Here is an 18,440-nt window from a genome sequence, read left to right on the forward strand (position 1 = left end):
GGTTAACTCTTCCTCCCTCCCCACTTCATCTTCACTTTCTTCTCTAGTCCATGAATCTCAGATTTTGAACTCAGGTCATCAGCATTGGCAGCAGGTGCCTTTACACGTCACTATAGTACATTTCACTAAACATACTAAAAAATTCCATAAATAAACACCCAGATACGGTGGCAACTTTTGAGATAACGAATGTCTGCAATCTGATGAATTCATCAAATTGGATATAAGAAATGAAAGTTTTGCATTACGGTTATCAGGAAGAGGGAGCAAAAAAAAATAAAGGCATAAAGGGAAGTATTAGCAGAATTATAGGGAAAAGTATTTAGAGAACAGCAATCATATTTGTAGTGGTTTTGGCATATAACAAGAATGATATCAAAATAATCATGAAGTCATACATACATAGATTTACACAAACACATTTATTTTTTCCATGGGGAGATTAGTAGTTGGATTTCATGTGTGCACGACCAATTTTGTATGGGATTTCTGGTTCGACATAAGCTGAGTATGACTTTTCTTTTGGAATATAGGTTGCTCTTTGGGGCCCAGATGTGGAAAAATCCTGCAAGGAAGTTAAAATATCAAAGTAATTGCATGACATTTCATAAAATACCTAAGCTTGCTTAGATATGCCAATGTATTATAAATTTAAAAACTGTTTAGTTGCTTTTATAAGTTCATAACTATATAAACAATACAATATTTATTTTAACCAATTAATGTTAGCTGATTTTAAATAGCCACTAAATACATGTGCTATAATTCTTCTAAACTGGCTCAGATAATGTGCAATCCAAAAGCTCTTCACTACAATAAGTATCAAACATTGCTAGGTAATACATATATAAGAAAAACAAGTAGTTTTGTGATATTATCATTCCAAAGTTCATTCTGTTACTGTATAAGATGAATGTTAGTACATCCATGAGTAAGTCTCCTAGCATTTAATCAGTTCTTGTTGGTTTCAAATCTCTATTCTAATTTAAATATTTATTATAAATTTAAATATTTTATATATAATTATACAAATTAATATAATGTATACATTAATATGTACTATATATATTATACATTCTATATCTTTGACTCCTGTTTCCTGATCCCATTATACAAACTGAAGTAGTAGGTATAGTGATTCGCATAAAGTCAATTTTCTAAACCTATATCTGAAGTGATTTTGTTATATCATTTTATCATAATGAAGGCCAATGATCACTGCATCATCTGGATTGGAATTATGATAAGGGTGACCATAAATAAAAATTAAAATGTTTTCTACATACAAAGTTTGTCCTCATAGGTGTGGTTGGCAAAAAGTTGTTCCCATAGTTTACTGCAGGCTTAGTTGATCCTGGAGAGCCATTCCAGTTAGGAGCTGGATAGTTGTAAAGTATGCCTTCTTTGCATTCTTGAGTAAAATAGCTATTGTAAAAACAAAAAAATTAGAATACTTCAAAATATAAAGTATGCATATAATGTTAAATTATTATAATGCAATTGATTACTATGACTGTACTCTACATGAAATGAATGAGGTCATGCAGAAGTCATTAGATTGAAACAAAAGGCATAGAGAAATGATGGTGTATTCATAAGATAGAAAGTACTAAATCTTGAGCTGGGCGGTGGTGGCGCACGCCTTTAATCCGAGCACTCGGGAGGCAGAGGCAGGTGGATCTCTGTGAGTTTGATACCAGCCTGGTCTACAAGAGCTAGTTCCAGGACAGGCTCCAAAACCACAGAGAAACCCTGTCTCGAAAAACCAAAAAAAAAAAAAAAAAAGAAAGAAAGTACTAAACCATTTTTCTTTTAATCATATTACAAAAACTAGAGACTCGATAGGGAATAGTCCCTATGTTCTTTCTGAGAATGCCTATAAAATTGGGATGCTTAGACAATGGGAAGCATGACATTAAAAGCTCTACAGTTTAATTTTGATCACTACTGGGGTTTTCCTCAGGCAATATGCTAAAGAGCTATCTTTTATTCTGACAAAAACATAGATATTCACAGTTAGAAACAGTGTTATCTCTATGCCTGTTTGTCTCTGCAACTTTGCCTCCAACAAAAAAAGTATACAAGATTAAACTGTTGAAAGCAAATATTTCCAAATGAGATATTCGTCTTTCTTTTCCAGTATTTGTACTTTTCACTTCCCTTTTATAGGATTGAAAGCTTACTTGGAGTTTGTTCTTGATAATTGTGATGATGGAGAAAAAGAACTTCCAGAAAAGGGTTCCTGGTAGATTAGACTCCAGGGATTCTACATAGACATTTTTTGCAGGAGAAAAAAAATGGTTAGTCATGATTTTAAGGAAATATATATTACAGTGTATAATTGCTTACATTGCATCTCCATATTAATATGTAAATATCATGATAGTTCTAACCCATTTCCTACAGAATGAGAAGTGAACAAAAGTAGGTAACAATACTAGAAACTTTTTAAGCATCTATTAATCTAGGTATCTGTTAACAATCCTCTGCTTGTTACCCATCTACTAATAAAGAATAGTATTCTGAAAATGTGTAAATAGGAGTTCAGACACAATCTACGCATTAACTAATGCTTTTAACCGAAGATTAAATTTAAGCCCATCTTTCAACTGTCATAATGTGAAAAACTTACAAAACACAGCTGACAATACTTTGAGGGGAGAAAATTTAGGTTAAATACAGAACTACAGCATCAAACAGCTACAAGTATACTGTAATAGATTTTTTGGAGGGATTTTTGATTTTCTGATTTCATTTTACATTCCATCCACAGCTCTCCCCCACCCCTCCTCCCACCCCCCTGTCCCTCCAGGGCCTCCCTCATCTGCTTTTTCCAAAGGGTATAGGCTCCCATGGGAAGTCAACAAAGTATAGCATATTAAGTTGTGGCAGGACCAAGTTCCCCCCCTCTTGAATTACTATAATGGATTTTTAAGAAAATTAAAATCTATGCAAATCAATTGATAAAAACCAAAGACATTAAAATGGATAAATGATGTGAAACATATATGATGGTCCATCCCTAGTTTTCAGGTCTTATGCACAAACATCCTTGAGCGGTTAAGAATCTTTGAGTAATAGTAATATTAAAGATAATAAAGAGATTAAATTTCATCTGAAAAGGCCCACTGACAAAGAAGAATGAGACTGACCCTTTATTTTCCTTGCACTGTTTAAGAATTTTTTCCTGTTTCTGGGCCCTTTTTTTTTGCTTTATTTTCAAAAACTTCCTCACGACAAAATAAATTGCAATGATTAAACATAAAAGAAAAGGCATAGCTTCTGAAAAGACTCTGGTGAGACTTGGTCAGAAAGACAAGATGATATCTATATAGTCTTTCTTGCTCATTCTATGACTTCACAATGAATAGAATCATGCATATCTCATGTCTTAAAGGGGTCACTTTTTTTTTTCCATGGTGGACTTAACCTCTTTGGTTCATGCCTTTTCCTCTGTGGTAGAAGTCTGGACTCAAGGTCATGAATGAAGATTCTTTAGTTTCAATAATGTAGATGTGTTTTTTTGGGGGGAAGCATCCCATAACAAACTGTTATGCTTCCTAATGATACAGAATTATTGTACTCTTATACAGTTTAACTTGTTTATTTGGGGCCTATTTTTTTAACTTTTCAGTATTTATGTGTGTTAGTGATTTTGACTGTTTGTATGTCCCTGTGTGTATAATCCATGCAGGACAGAAAGGGTGTCAGATTCCCTGGAACTGGAGGTATGAATGATTGTGAGCTGTCATGTGATTACTGCGAATTGAACTCAGGTCCTCTGGAAAAGCAATCAGTGCTCTTAATCACCGAGTCATCACTCCAGCCATTGACTTAACTTAAATTCATTACTCTACACCTAGCCTTATTCCAAGTAAGCAGATACAACAAAGTACTTTAGACAAAACTTGAAAGTAAACATATATAGAATAATGAAGGCCAGAGAGAAACTGAAATAGTAAAACGATGTATTTTTAAACTCAAGCCTTTGGGTTGGTAGTAAAGGCATCATTGATAAGATTATGACACTCCACTATTATATAGACATGAAAGTCAAGAAAGATCACCAGCTAGTTAGTAAAGACATTTTTTCCAGAATTAATAACTATCAGTCAGTACCATCTATTTCTAATAAAAAAATGTAAGAATGATAATGTCAGTAATAATTCCAGGAAAATAGCAGATATAAGAAATGGAGTCACTTTGCTTTGAAGTCTAACAGTAGTTGAACCCAAAGCTGAACCTCTTCACATACTCCAGAAGCATGAAAAATGTCGGTTTGACTTTCTACATGAAGAATGTTTCTTTTATATCATATTTCAGAAAAATTTGAAACACCACATTCAGCATTAGAACTTAGTCATATTCTACTCTCTTCTTCTCTTGGAGCTGGGTAGTGATGGCGCACGCCTTTAACCCCAGCACTCAGAAGGCAGAGGCAAGCAAATCTCTGTGAGTTCCAGGACAGGCTCCAAAGCTACAGAAAAACCCTGTCATGCAAAACAAAAAACAAAAATGAAGATAAAAACTTAAACTTGGACACTTTAGAACTCAGTATAGAGAACAGTTCCAGTCATATGTATTAGGATTCAAAAAATTTTGTTGAATTAATCAGAGAATAACAAACATAATTTAGTATATATTTTATGCTAAAGAGCAAACATGATAACATTGATTCCTTCCCTCATAGAATCTGAAATTTTTATTCTATGACCACATACCTTAATAACCTTATAAAATATCTACCTGAGAGTATGCCAAACACAAAGAAGGAATAGCTGAGAATAAAGATGGCATATTGACATTTCGGTTTACTACTATACCATTCTGATTGTCCTTTGATACCATTGTGTCCTCATAAAAATAATTTTAAAATATTTTATTAATTCCTTGAGAAATTCATACATGCATACAATGTATTTTTATTCACTCATATTGATCCTTATACGTCCTCGTATATTCCCCCTAGCTCCTAGTAAATGTGTGCATCTTTTATTATATCCCACGTACTGAGGCATATAGGGCCACACACTGGAGCATGGTTGATCTACCAGGTGCCAAAGATTTTAATAAAAACTGACTTTTCCTTTCTAAGAAACCATCAGCTGTCAATACTTTTTCAGGTGATAGTGGGAGCCCACGAGCCACTCTTCCTTCATGTTGGATGTCTGCTTTGATCGTGTGTTAGTCTTGTGCAGGCAATCCCTGTTTCTATGGACTCATAAATGTAATAGTCCAGTTATGTCCATAAGACTTTTTTCTCTCCAGTCCTCCCAAGTCCTTTCTGTTACAATACTTCAGTTCTCACTTCCATAATGATGCTTAAACCTTGGGAGTATGCTATAGATATTTTATTTATTGCCAAGTCCTACACAGATACTTCTGTGTACTGGAAAAGTTGCAAGTTTTATCATTAACAGCTTTTGCTGACATCCACTGCATGAAGAAACTTCCCTGATGAGATCTGAGAGCTGTACTAATCTACAGGTATAGAGATGAAAATTTAGAGAACAGTATAATGCTATGTTCATTTAGCAAAATAATAGTAGGGGCTCATGGGAACCCCAAACTGGAGATTTTGGCCAGATTTGTAGTAACAGCCATATTTTTCCTTCTGTAGACTTGGCCTTAAATTCAATCAGAAGGTAGTTGGCTAATCCCATAACATTAGTGCCACTATTGCAACCAGAGGCATTTCTAAATATATCTGTTATTACTGTAGCTCTCAGAGTTCACATGGACATGACTGTTGATGACTTCTTTGTTCTAGCAGCCTGTAGAGCTCCATCTGATAATATGAAAAGTAGCTAGTAGGAAAAAAGTTTTATAGTATCAACTTGATTTTTCTATATCCTGTGACTAAAGTGTCTTCAGCAATAGGCTCATCCCACCATATTCTTGTAGGCAATCAAGAGCAGTCTCTGTAACATGCATTGTTTTTGAGGGAGGGGAATGTCTGAGATGCTCCTGACCAACAATTAAGGAGGAAATAGCCCATACCTGTCACTGACTTTCTTAAAATATATTTTTATGTATGTGGTGTGTGTGTGTGTGTGTGTGTGTGTGTGTGTGTACAAGTGCCTGCATAGAGGCCAGAAGAATGGGTCAATCTCCTAGAGTTAGGAGATTTGTTGTAATCCACCCAATGTGGGTGCTAGAAACTGAAGCTAGGTCCTCTACAAGAGCCCCAAGTGCTCATAGATGCTGAATCATCTCCCAAAGCCTGGCATAGGACTTTTTGCTTGACAATTTATAGGTTCTGGGAAAAGCTTTATCTCCGATGTAGAGCAACCCCAATCAGACTCTTTTCTAAATATAGATAGATAGATAGATAGATAGATAGATAGATAGATAGATAGATAGATAGATAGATATAATTAAAATAGTAGGTCTCTGTATGACTTTTTTCAAACATCCTTAGTATTAATTATTCCTCTTCCTGTCATTTCTCTTCCCTACTCTTCCATTTTTGGACTCATTTAAAGTTCCTTCCCCAATATTCCCCTCTTCCCCTTCATGTCATCTATGTTCTGCTATCCCCATTCTTTTAAGATCTTTTTCACTTTTCCCCACAATGTCCCTTTTCTAGTTTCCTGATATCCACTGGTATGCCCAGCTAAATGCACCAATCTAAAAGAATTCTAGTCTTCATGAGTATGAATGAGAACGTGTGAGATTTGTCTTAATGGGTCTGTTTTACCTTTCTCAGTATAATGTTTTCCAGTTCAGTGCAGATTTACCTGCAGACTTCATAATTTCATTTTTATTTACAACTTTATAAAATCCCATTGTGTGTGGGTATCTCATTTCCATAAAGAGAATATTAATCAAAAACAAGTTTTTACTCAAATGTTTCTGCTTCCATTAGCAATTTTAGTAAAAAGAAGAAGTAAATAAAAAGAAAGCATTCTGAATGAAATGTGATTAGATTTTGTTTGAAGATTTTACATATCCATGTTTCTTTTATTTCTTTAGTACTGAAAATGATTAAGCTTTGAGTGCTTAAAATCTAGTGAATGGTGTTCCGCTACCCAGAGAATAAATGAGTTAAGGAAATACAAAAGAAGGAGAGGGCAGTTTTAAAGCATCTAAGATAGGATTAATCTAAAAGCAAGAAAGGAATTGTCTCTTATTTCTACTTCATAGCATTAGCCACCAAAGTTAATAACGCCAAGTCTCTGGTGATGCTTTTTGGATCAATGTGAAACTAATTTTAACCTTTTCAGTATTTTTAAGTATATGCCAATTAGCTTGTGAAATTTAGAGAAAAAAATTCCCATTCATGACTGCAAAAATCCGTAAAGTACATATAAATGTGCCTAAAATAAACTTGTGGGAGGAAAACCTAAAATTCATCAGGTTTGCATTATCACACAACAAAATTGTAGAGATGGACCTTCTAAAACCAACAAAATAGCAGCAGAATCTTCTAACAACATTATTGCTAATTGATATACTTCTTTGCTATGTTGTGGTTCTCTCTAACCACAAGTCCAGAAATAGAATAAAATTAAGTATTTTAGGCATCAGCCAAAACATTTTTCTATCCCTCTGACCTAAGTTATATTCACATGCATGCACCTGCCCACATAAATACATATTATGTGAATGAACTGTAAGATCCATTAATATGTAGTCATCTGTTGGCTTTCTGTGCTACCATTAACAGTACCCCGAGGGTATTGTAGAGAAGAAACGGTGAATGAATGTGCCAAAGGTGCACACTTTATAACTGTTTCATTAATTAAATGTCTCATCTTAGTCATGCTACAATTTCTTCCACTGGCATAACACCTAATAAAGACACTATGTACCTTGGGTTTTTAAAAGAAAGCACTAATTTTATGCAACTGTTTTCAATAATGGATATTAGTTAAATATATTACCTGAAGTAATCTTATGTCTAAGCAAAGATTTTAATGTAAATATGAGGTTGTTTAAATTTTTAAATTTTATGTATTTTTCCATCAGAAAATGTAATTTCTTTACAAATATCATCTATTATTCTAAAATCATTGTTTCATGAATCTATGACAAGGAACAGAACACAAAATTTATTAGAATAAGTCTATTTATAATCACATTAAATATTAATCTTTGGATGATCACATATGTTTCCAAGACTTAAGTGCAAATTTGTGTTATTTAATATTTTGAGCCTCCAGTATTTCATTTCAAAATATTAATAATGATATCAGCTACTGAATTTTCTGTTGTAAGAATAAATTAGATAATATGTGAAATCCTGAGCCAAGCGCCTGGTGAGGTATACAGTTTGTTGAAATTGTCTCAAAGAATGTTTTTAATGTAGGGTTATAACTTCCTTAGTCATTCATCCTATACTTTTCTCTAAATACATTCTATATTTTGTTGATATTAAGACAGAGGCAGGCAAGACACAGAATTATAGTCTAGATGGAAAGGATGTCAGACAAAAAAAAAATAGTCTAGTCTCTGTTTCCAAAGAATAGTTTGAAAGAATGTGGATGAAGCCTGTTAACCATCAGAAAGAGATGGCTCAGCAGTTATGAACTACTCTCCCAGAGGACTGGACTCAGATCCCAGAACCCACATGGAGGCTCAAACAAACTGGAACATCAATTCTAGGGTCCCACACCCTCTTCTAGTCTCACCAGACAATGAACATACATGTTGCACAGACATGCATACATGAAAAACACTCATACTCATAAAAATAAATAAATCTTTAAAATGGGATGGAATATGCGATAGAAAAGTAGAAGGTTTTTGTCATCTAAAATTATTTTATCAAAAACAATCTTATCAAGATATTATTCATATCATATAGAATACATCCACTTAAACAATTCATTGTTTTTGGTATAGCCATAAAATTGTCCATTCGTCAGTGTAATTTTCATAAACTCCAAAACAAAACAAATTCTGTACTTATAAGTCATCATCCATCATTTCTTATCAAATCTTACTCCATTCTTCTGTCCTAGAAAACTAGCAGTCTACTTTCTGAATGAATAGAATTGCTTCTAGAAATTTTATATAAACAGAATCATGAAATATGCTATCTTTTAAGACCTATTGGAATTTTCACATACTGAATTGTTTCCAAGGCTCATCCATGTTGTAACATATATCAGGATTTCTAGTTTTTATTACCAAATGATATTTCATTACACAAATATGCTGCCTTTTGTACCTATTGATTGATAGATGTTTTTGTTCCTTATTTTGTTCATCTTGAGCTTGCAATAATTGTTTCTAAGTAATATATTGATTGTTTTCTATTCTCCTGGTTATATATTCTAGAATATAAATATATTCTAGAAATAGAAACACAGGTCCTATGGTAACATTGCATTTAATTTTTGAGCAAGTTCCAAACTATTTTTTTAAAGTAGCTGTGCTATTGTACATTCCCAATAGCAATGGAAGAAAATTCTAATTTAAGAATGTCCTCACTGAACTTGATCTTTCCTCTTTATCTTTCCTAGAGTATATGACATAGTTTCTTATTATGGCTCCAGTTCTTATTCTTCTGATAACTGTTGATGTTGAGCATCTTTTCATGCATTTATTGTTCATTTGAATATATTGCCTAGTGAAAATTTAATTCAGAGACTTTGTCAGTTTTCAATTAGACTTATTTTCAGTTTGAGTTGTAATTCTATGTACAAGTTCATCATCAAACAAATGATGTTCTTGAGTTTTCTTTCACTGTCTGGGCTACTTTGTGCTGGTGTCCTTTCAAGCACAATGATTTACATTTTGTTCATTTCTAGTTTGTCCATTTTTGGCCAGTTTCTTGCTTGATTTCACATGTAAGAAACCATGAAAATGTGTAACTCTAACCTACTAAAAATTGTATTTTAACTCTTATATTGAGATTGTTTATCAAATATAAGTTATTTTGTATACGATACAACATGACATGACATGATATGACATGATATAGGTGTCTAGTTTATTTTTGCATAATCAGACTCGCTGCTCTTCCTGAGGACCCAAATTTGATTCTCACCATCCACATCAGGGGGCTTACTTCCTGTAAGTCCAGTTTTAGAATATCCATCACCTTCTTCTGGTCTATGTGGACATTCACATGTGTGGCATACACTCACAGAGACAAGTACATAGACACGTAAATAAAAATAAATCTCCAATTTTTGTATATACACATCTAATGCTTTATCGGGACTTTCGAGTCTGTCTCTCCCAATGAATTTTATTTGCAACATTATAATATCAATTGATTATAAATGTGGTTTGTTCTAGAACTATCAATTTTATTGTATTGATCCCTATGCCAACCATTACCAATCATCCAAATCACAGTAGCCATGCTTAGAATTATTAATCTTCCAACTTTTATAATTATCATTTTTATTGTATACTATTATGGAATACAGTGTGCAATGAACAATGCCAATATGTAAGGTATAATAATCAAATCAGGACCTGTAAGGCTACCTTCTCTTTATTAATTTTTGTCTGGAATCTTTGCTTTTCTTTTCTACATGTTCAACAGGCATGCAATAGGTCATCACAAAGTATATTTATCACACTGTGTTTTGAAACCTACAACTTAATTCTTTCATTTTGAAGCCTATTATCTAACCTCCTTCTATAATGTTTACAACTCCATCTTTCCAATCTCTCTTAATTCACTATTCTACTTGAGGCAAACGTTTCAGATCTTCCACATATAAGACATGGTACTCCAATTTTCTACTGATATATATCTACTCAACCATTGATGAACATCTAAGTCAATTACATAGCTATTGTGAATAGGTACACAATAACTATGATTTCACAGGTATCTCCTAAATACACTGATATCCTTTTCTTTAGATAAATACCCCCACACACAAACACACACAGAGACACTCAAATAGTTGCATCATAAGTAGATCTAATTTTTAGTTTTTTTTCGACACCTCCTGAAAGTAGTTCATAGAGGCTGTATGAATGTATAAAATTGGAGAGTGGTGTAGGACAATTCTGTATTCTGTCAATTATGTTTTAAATAAATGCAGATTGGCCAGTAGCCAGGAAGGAAGTAGAGGCAGGACAACCAGACAGGAAGTAGAAGCAAGGCAAGGAGAACAGGAGTATTCTGGGGAGAAGGAAGCTCTCTCCCTAGTCCTGTCCAGACACTGAAGAAGCAGGATGTGATCTGTCCCACTGAAAAAGGTACCAAGCCATGTGGCTAACATATACTAAAATAATGGGCTAATGTAAGTTATAAGAGCTAATAAGAAGTCTGAGCTAATGGGCCAATAAGTTTAGATCTAATGTAGACTCTATTAATGTGCTCTCTAATTTTCTGTTCCACAAAATTGTTTTAGGTATCATGCGTTCCTTGAAATACACATTTCAGAGGTATTGCTAACTTTCTTTCTGTTCTTTTTTCTTTGTGAAATTTATTCCTGAGCATTTTTATTCACCCTGATAAGGTTGTAACTAGAATTAATTTGTTAATTTGAGGACAGATCCTGATAAATAAGAATTATTTATTAGAATAGAACTTTTCTAGTGAAACAAAGAATTCATGAAACATTTTTATTCTTTATTTATCTAATTTATAGCCTAACTCTTTTATTCTTATCATAACAAAAGTGTATGCAATAGGTGCAATAAAGTTTTGTTTTACCCATATTTTAGAATATGTTATTTTAAAATAATTTTATTATTGTAAAAATGTAATAAGTATAAAAATCTGCAACTGGACATTAAAATCACTAATTTTAACTTCATAAAAGATATGCCGAGGTATAAATAAATTAAAACCTACATTTTATTTTAGAAATAAAATTGATTTATGAGTATAGGTGTTTGGCCCGCTAAAATGTGTGTATGTACACCACCCACGTGCCTAGTACCCACAGAGGCCAGAAGATTGTGTCAAATCCTCTGGAACTGGAGTTACGATTGTAAGCTGCCACAAGAGTGCTGAAAATTGAATCTGGGTCCTCTATAATAACAAAGAGTTCTAACTACTGAGCAATCTCTCCATCCCCATTGCTTAATTTTTAAAACTGTTACATTTCTTAAAAGGAGATTGACAAACTTTCCAATTTTGTAATAGGAGATTATAGGAATAATCTACAACTCATCAACAAAGAAATAATTAAAGAAACAAGAGGTTCTTTGTGTGTTCACTTATCAAATCCTCCCATCAGCTGCTCTGATCTTTCTGTATTGCTGGCAGCTGTCTGGATCCAACTGAGAAGTATATTAGGGGGATATTCAAAAACTGATTTTCAAATCTTGGCAAGTAGCACTTACAGACTTGGGTTACAGAAATCTTGCTTTGCCTCCTTTGGGCAAAAATTGACATATTTTGCCAATTTAATGGTTGAGTTAAATTGCTATGTGAGTCAGTTGTGTGATCAAAAATTTATTCTGCACATGGATGTGCTATCATTCTAACACTGCAATAAAATATCCAAGAAAATTGTCTAAAACATAAGGAAGGCTTATATTTCCTAATAGTTTTGAAGGTTTTTTTTCATTGGTCAGTTTTCTCCTTTTCCTCTGAGCCTGTGATAATGCAGTACTCAGAGTATAAGTGTATGGTAGAGCAAAAAAAAAACTGTTTACTTTATCAAGATCTAAGAAGCAAAGACAAGCTATGCAAAGTGCCCATCTTACTTCAAGAGAACATCTCCAGTCGCCTAACCTCTTCCTACAAGTCCCCCTTTTTAAATGCTCTGATAGTACAATATGCCTCCACAGAAACCTTTAACACATGATTTGCCTTTGGGGAGCACTTTATCATCATAATCAATACAAAATCCCAAAATACTGTGGCCACTGTGACAGCCACACACTGATGTAGATAATGTATTAAAATTAGTAAGCAAAAATACTCTCTATAAGGTACATGATACTCATACATGCTTGAAAGAATATCCTGGCTGTCAAAAATTACAATTCTACATCTGGGGCTCTTTTTATGCTAATAACTTGTGGTTTTATAACTTTTTCTCAATAATATTGCTTGAAATCAGGGTACCCAGATGCTAATTTTATAAAAAAGCCAGAAATACACAACAGAAAAAAGAAAACACCTTCAACAAATGGCATTTGTTAAACTGGATGTCAGCATGTAGAAGAATGCAAATAGATCCATTTCTATCACTCTGCACAAAACACAAGTCCAAGTGGATCAAAGACCTCAACATGAATCCAAACACACTGGATCTGATAGAAGAGAAGTAGCCTTAAACGTGTTGACTCAGGAGACAACTTCCTGAACAGAACACCAACAGCATAAATACTAAGATCAGCAATTAATAAATAGGACCTCATGAAACTGAAAAAAATATGTAAGGCAAAGGATGCCATCAAAAGGGCAAAGTGGCAGCCTACAGAATAGAAAACAGATCTTTACCAACCTCACTTCTGACAGAGGGATGATTTCCAAAATATATAAAGAACTCAAAAAACTAGACATCAACAAACCCAATAATCCAATTTATAAATGGGGTATAAATCTAAACAGAGAATTTTCAATAGAGTAATCTCAAAAAACTGAGAAGCTCTTAAAGAAATTTTCAACACCCTTAACCATCAGGGAAATTCAAGAAACATTCAGAGCCGGGCGGTGGTGGCGCACGCCTTTAATCCCAGCACTCGGGAGGCAGAGGCAGGCGGATCTCTGTGAGTTCGAGACCAGCCTGATCTACAAGAGCTAGTTCCAGGACAGGCTCCAAAACCACAGAGAAACCCTGTCTTGAAAAACCAAAAAAAAAAAAAAAGAAAAAGAAAAAAGAAAAGAAACATTCAGAGATTCCATCTTACACCTTTCAGAATGGCTAAGATAAGAAACACAAATGACAGTTTATACTGGAGGGGATGTAGAGCAAGGAGAACACTCCTCCATTGCTGGTGGGAGTGTAAATGTGTCCAGTCACTTTGGAAATCAATATGGTGATTTTTACAAAATTGTGAATCAATCTACCTCAAAACCCAGCTATACCACTTTGGGTATATACCCAAAGAATGCTCAAACATACCACAAGGACATTTGCTCAACTATGTTCATAGCACCTTTATTTGTAATAGCCAAAAACTGGGAGCAACCTAGTAACCCCTCAACTGAAAAACGGCTAAAGAAACACAATGGATTATTACTTAGCGGTATAAAACAATGATATCATAAAATTTGATGAAAAATTGATGGAACTACAAAAGATTATCCATCCTGAGTGAGGTAATACAGACCCAGAAAGACAAACGTGCTATCCACTCATTTATAAGTGGATATTAACTGTAAAGAATAACCATGATGCAATTCAAAGACCTAAAGAAGCTAATTAACAAGGATGTTTCAAGGGGGAATGCATGAATCTTACTGTGAAGGGGAAATAAAAATAGATATCATGGGTCAATGAAGGGAGGGGTCTAGCTGGGTGTGGACATGGGAACAGGAGGTATCAGGTGGAGGAAGGAAGGAGTATTGGGGAAGTGAACTGGAATCAGGGGTATCTCTGGGATGAGCTAGAAACCTAGTGCAATGGAAACTCTAAGGACTAAGACTCCTAGCAATGGGAGATATGGAGCCTGAACCGGCCATCTCCTGTAACCAGGAAGGACTTCCAGTAGAGGGATTGAGACTCCAACCCAGTCACATAACCTTTGACCTACAATTTGCCCTACCTACAAGGTACACTATAAGGTAAAGATGGCACAGAAAATATGGGAGTGGCCAATCATTGGCTGGTCCAGATTGAGATCCATATCATGAGAGGGAATTCACTCCTGACTCTTCTTTGGGGGCCAAGACCCAGAGGCTGGACAGCCTAGAGATCTAGGATAAAACTAAACACAACAGGCAAAAAAAGTCAATGTAATGATGTCTAATGATATTCTGCTATACATAGATTGATGACTATCCCAATTGTCATCAGAGAGCCTTCATCTAGCAACTGATGGAAGCTGATGCAGAGCCCCACTGCTAAACATTAAGTGGACATTCTGGAATTTTGTGGAAAGGGGGAGGAAGGATTGTGGGAGCCAGAGGGATCAAGTAAACCCACAGAATCAACTAACCTGGGCTCATAGCATTTCACATATACTGAATCAACAATCAAAAAACCTGCATGCATCTGACCTAGGCCTTCTGCATATGTGTTACTACTGTGAAGATTTATCTTCTTTTTTATTTATTTATTTATTTATTTATTTATTTATTTATTTATTTATTATGTATACAATATTCTGTCTGTATGACTGAAGGCCAGAAGAGGGTGCCAGACCTCTTTATAGATGGTTGTGTGCCACCATGTGGTTGCTGGGAATTGAACTCAGGACCTTTGGAAGAGCAGGCAATGCTCTTAACCACTGAGCCATCTCTCCAGCCCCAAGATTTATCTTTTTGTGGGACTTCTTGAAGTGGGAGCAGAGGCTGTCTCTGACTCTTTTACGTCCTTTTCGGACCCTTTCTTCCTACTGGGTTGCTTTCTCCAACCTTAATAGGAAAGGACTGCCTAGTCTTAATAAAACTTGGTATGTTATGACTAGCTGATATCCATGGGAAGCAATGCCCTTTTATGAAGAAAAGGAGAAGAGTGGATTGGGGAATGAAACAGAGAAGTTGGGGGAGAGACTGGGAGGAGAAGAGGGAGGGAGGGGAAACTGAATCAGCTGGTGAAAATTAATTAATTAAAAATTACAATTCTAATAAAAAGTAATGAAGATACAATTATCCAAATATTGTGCAATGACACTTGCAGTTTTTCACGTATGGACAGGTTTGAGAATTCTTTCTCTGCGTAGGTCATAGTTAATATATAAACAATGACTTCCATTTAGGTATTTCTTCTCATACTTTACCATAATGCCATAAAATACAGTTATACACACCTCTTCCTAATTGCTTTAGGTCATTATTTTCCCCATGCTTCATTTCACATTTATAAAGATCATTTAGCCTACAGTAGGTGGAAAATGTATTAGTTAATTATTTTTATGGAAAATATAAAAAGCAAGAAAGCTATTTAATTATACCTTCAACAATTTTTGTTTGTATGCTGTGGCTCAATAGTCTTTTATGTTTGATATATTTTACATGAAAAGAAAATAGAATTTTACTTCCAAAGAGATTATGAATCATAGAATATGCTAAAAATATGCCAGTGAAATTTTGCTGGATCATATTATTATTTTGTAAGATAAACAATCAATTACTGGAATTTGGGCTAAATTATTTCATGTCAAAATAAAAGAGTTGAGAAATTAGTGGGCTTCCAAAAATTAATTTTTTATAACTTAGATTTTTTAAAGTGATTTTTTAAGATATAATATTTTTGTTGCTGGGCAGTGGTGATACAATTTTAATCCCAGTACTCAGGAGACAGAGGCAGAAGCAGGCAGATCTCTGTGAGTTGGAGACCAGTCTGGTCTACAGAGTGAGTTTCCAGATAGCCAAGGCTACATAGAGAAACTCTGTCTCAAAAAAACAAAAAAGGATAATGTTTCCATGATATATCTCATATATAAGATAAACTATCAATAAATCACTTGTCGATACATCTCTCTCTCTCTCTCTCTCTCTATATATATATATATATATATATATATATATATCAAAATCTCTATCATGAACATTTAAAATAATTTAAGAGTTTGACTTTGCATATTTATATTCATTTCTCTCAGTATCAGATCATATAAGAATGCACATACATACAGATTCTTCATGCTACCCTGGCTATTCTTTCAAAATAAATGTATAATTTTTCAATATTTAACTTTTCAATTATCAAATGAAAAAATTTTCTCTTTTAAGCAACTTTTATGATCTCATCTAACATCAGATCTAATCTTTTTATTTATAATGATCACCTAGAACAAATAAGAGAAACTAAAATAAAATAGAGAACTTGCTTGGAACTCCAAAAATATCTACAATTCATTTTTAATATCATGCTGGAAAGTCAAATCTGAAGGGGAATACTTTCATAGATGTGATGAGGTCAAAAACAAGAGTGATAAAACAAGATATGAAAACAGATTAGGAAATTATTAACAAGAGGCATCCTCTGGTTATGGTAATTTTGAACCAAATACTCAAAATCCATATGTTGCTTGTACCTTGGCCCTGCCTACGCCAGTGTTACTAGATTACAAAGTACAAATTGGCAAAAAATGAAAATTAAATTTTACTAATTTGGCATTCAGGAAAATATCTTTTAATAAATTCTCTGAATATGTTTAAGAAAGTGAAGGGTTAATGGAGTAAAATGGAAGAGTAAAAAAAAATTGTAAGCCATGTGTAATGGACTCCCCTGTCATCCATGCCCTCAGGAAGCAGAGGCAGGTGAATTGTGAATTCCAGAAATGGGAACCACAGACTCTATCAAAACCAAACAAAACAAAGGAAATAAAAGACTGGTGACAAGAACTTCATGGTGTATCTTTGAAGTCTGCCTACTCTCTCTCAGCATAATATAATACTTTGCTTATTATAGGTACCCAGTTTATAGTTTGAAAATTCAGTTTTAATAAATTCAGTAAATGAAAAGATCAAGGACAAAAGTGCTTTTTAAAATTCTAATTACACAAAGGCATCACAGAGAATGGGTAAAACGTTTTGCTAGCTACATTGGAAAGGGATTTAGTTCCTAGCATATACAAAGAGAAAGCCTCCAAGAGCAAACAATTCAACTAAAAATCAACAACAGAATTAAGTATGTCTCAAAAGAAGAAATGCACAGGCCATTAAACATATTTTAGAGTTCTCTCCGAGATCCCTCGCCACCCAGAGAACACAGATTAAAGGCCCTTTAAGACTCTATGACACTCCAGTCAGAACGGCCCTCATCAAGAACTCCAATAACAGCAAACACTGGTGTGAATATGGGGAAAGGAGAATCCTTTACAATTTGGTAGGAATGTAACTGGTGAAGCTACTTTGGAAATCAGTGTGAGGGTTTCTCAATAACTAGAACCAAAACTTCCTACTAACTTAGCTATATTACTTCTGGGCATCTATACAAAGGAGTGATTCCTACACATCCACGTTCATGGCTGCTCTATTTACAATATGTTAAAAACAGATGCGTCCTAGAAGTCCATCAACTGATAATAGACAACGAAATATGGTACACATTTATGAAGTGGAATTTTATTCAGCTGTAAGGAAAAAATAAACCTGTGATATTTGCTGGGAAATGGATGCACCTGAAAAATGATATAATGAGTGAGGTCACTAAGGCCGTGAAGAACAAACACTACATCCTCACTCATATATGGATTTTAGCTCTGACTCTTTTGTTCTGTTTGTTTAACATGGAGTTCATGTGGAAGCCAATAAAGTAGGAAGAGGACATGGGTAAAGTAATTACTTTGGGTGGAAAGGATTAAGCGGAGAGGAAGTGTGGTGATATGGAGGCAAAACATGGGGTTGTAGGGAGGAGTAGTCAGTATAAAGAGAATAAAAATCTATACAGAAA

At 34.3% G+C, this 18,440-nt stretch overlaps 1 protein-coding gene across 2 annotated transcripts in view; it reads right to left on the reverse strand.

Moving 5' to 3' along the window:
• Positions 1-442: 442 nt before the first annotated feature.
• LOC142841681 (uncharacterized) overlaps positions 443-18,440 on the reverse strand; it is a 57,127-nt gene continuing 39,129 nt past the window's right edge. The window contains exons 5-7 of one of the 2 annotated variants that reach the window (XM_075958577.1): positions 2,184-2,266; positions 1,287-1,425; positions 443-565 (exon numbers count right to left, since the gene is read on the reverse strand). In XM_075958577.1, the coding sequence (XP_075814692.1) occupies positions 443-565; positions 1,287-1,425; positions 2,184-2,266 (345 nt within the window). Of the gene's footprint in view, positions 566-1,286; positions 1,426-2,183; positions 2,269-18,440 lie in introns of both variants that reach the window. The other variant, XM_075958576.1, reaches the window with a different exon arrangement.

This window comes from Microtus pennsylvanicus, chromosome X (assembly GCF_037038515.1).
Source record: "Microtus pennsylvanicus isolate mMicPen1 chromosome X, mMicPen1.hap1, whole genome shotgun sequence".
In the NCBI taxonomy this organism is placed as follows: domain Eukaryota; kingdom Metazoa; phylum Chordata; class Mammalia; order Rodentia; family Cricetidae; genus Microtus; species Microtus pennsylvanicus.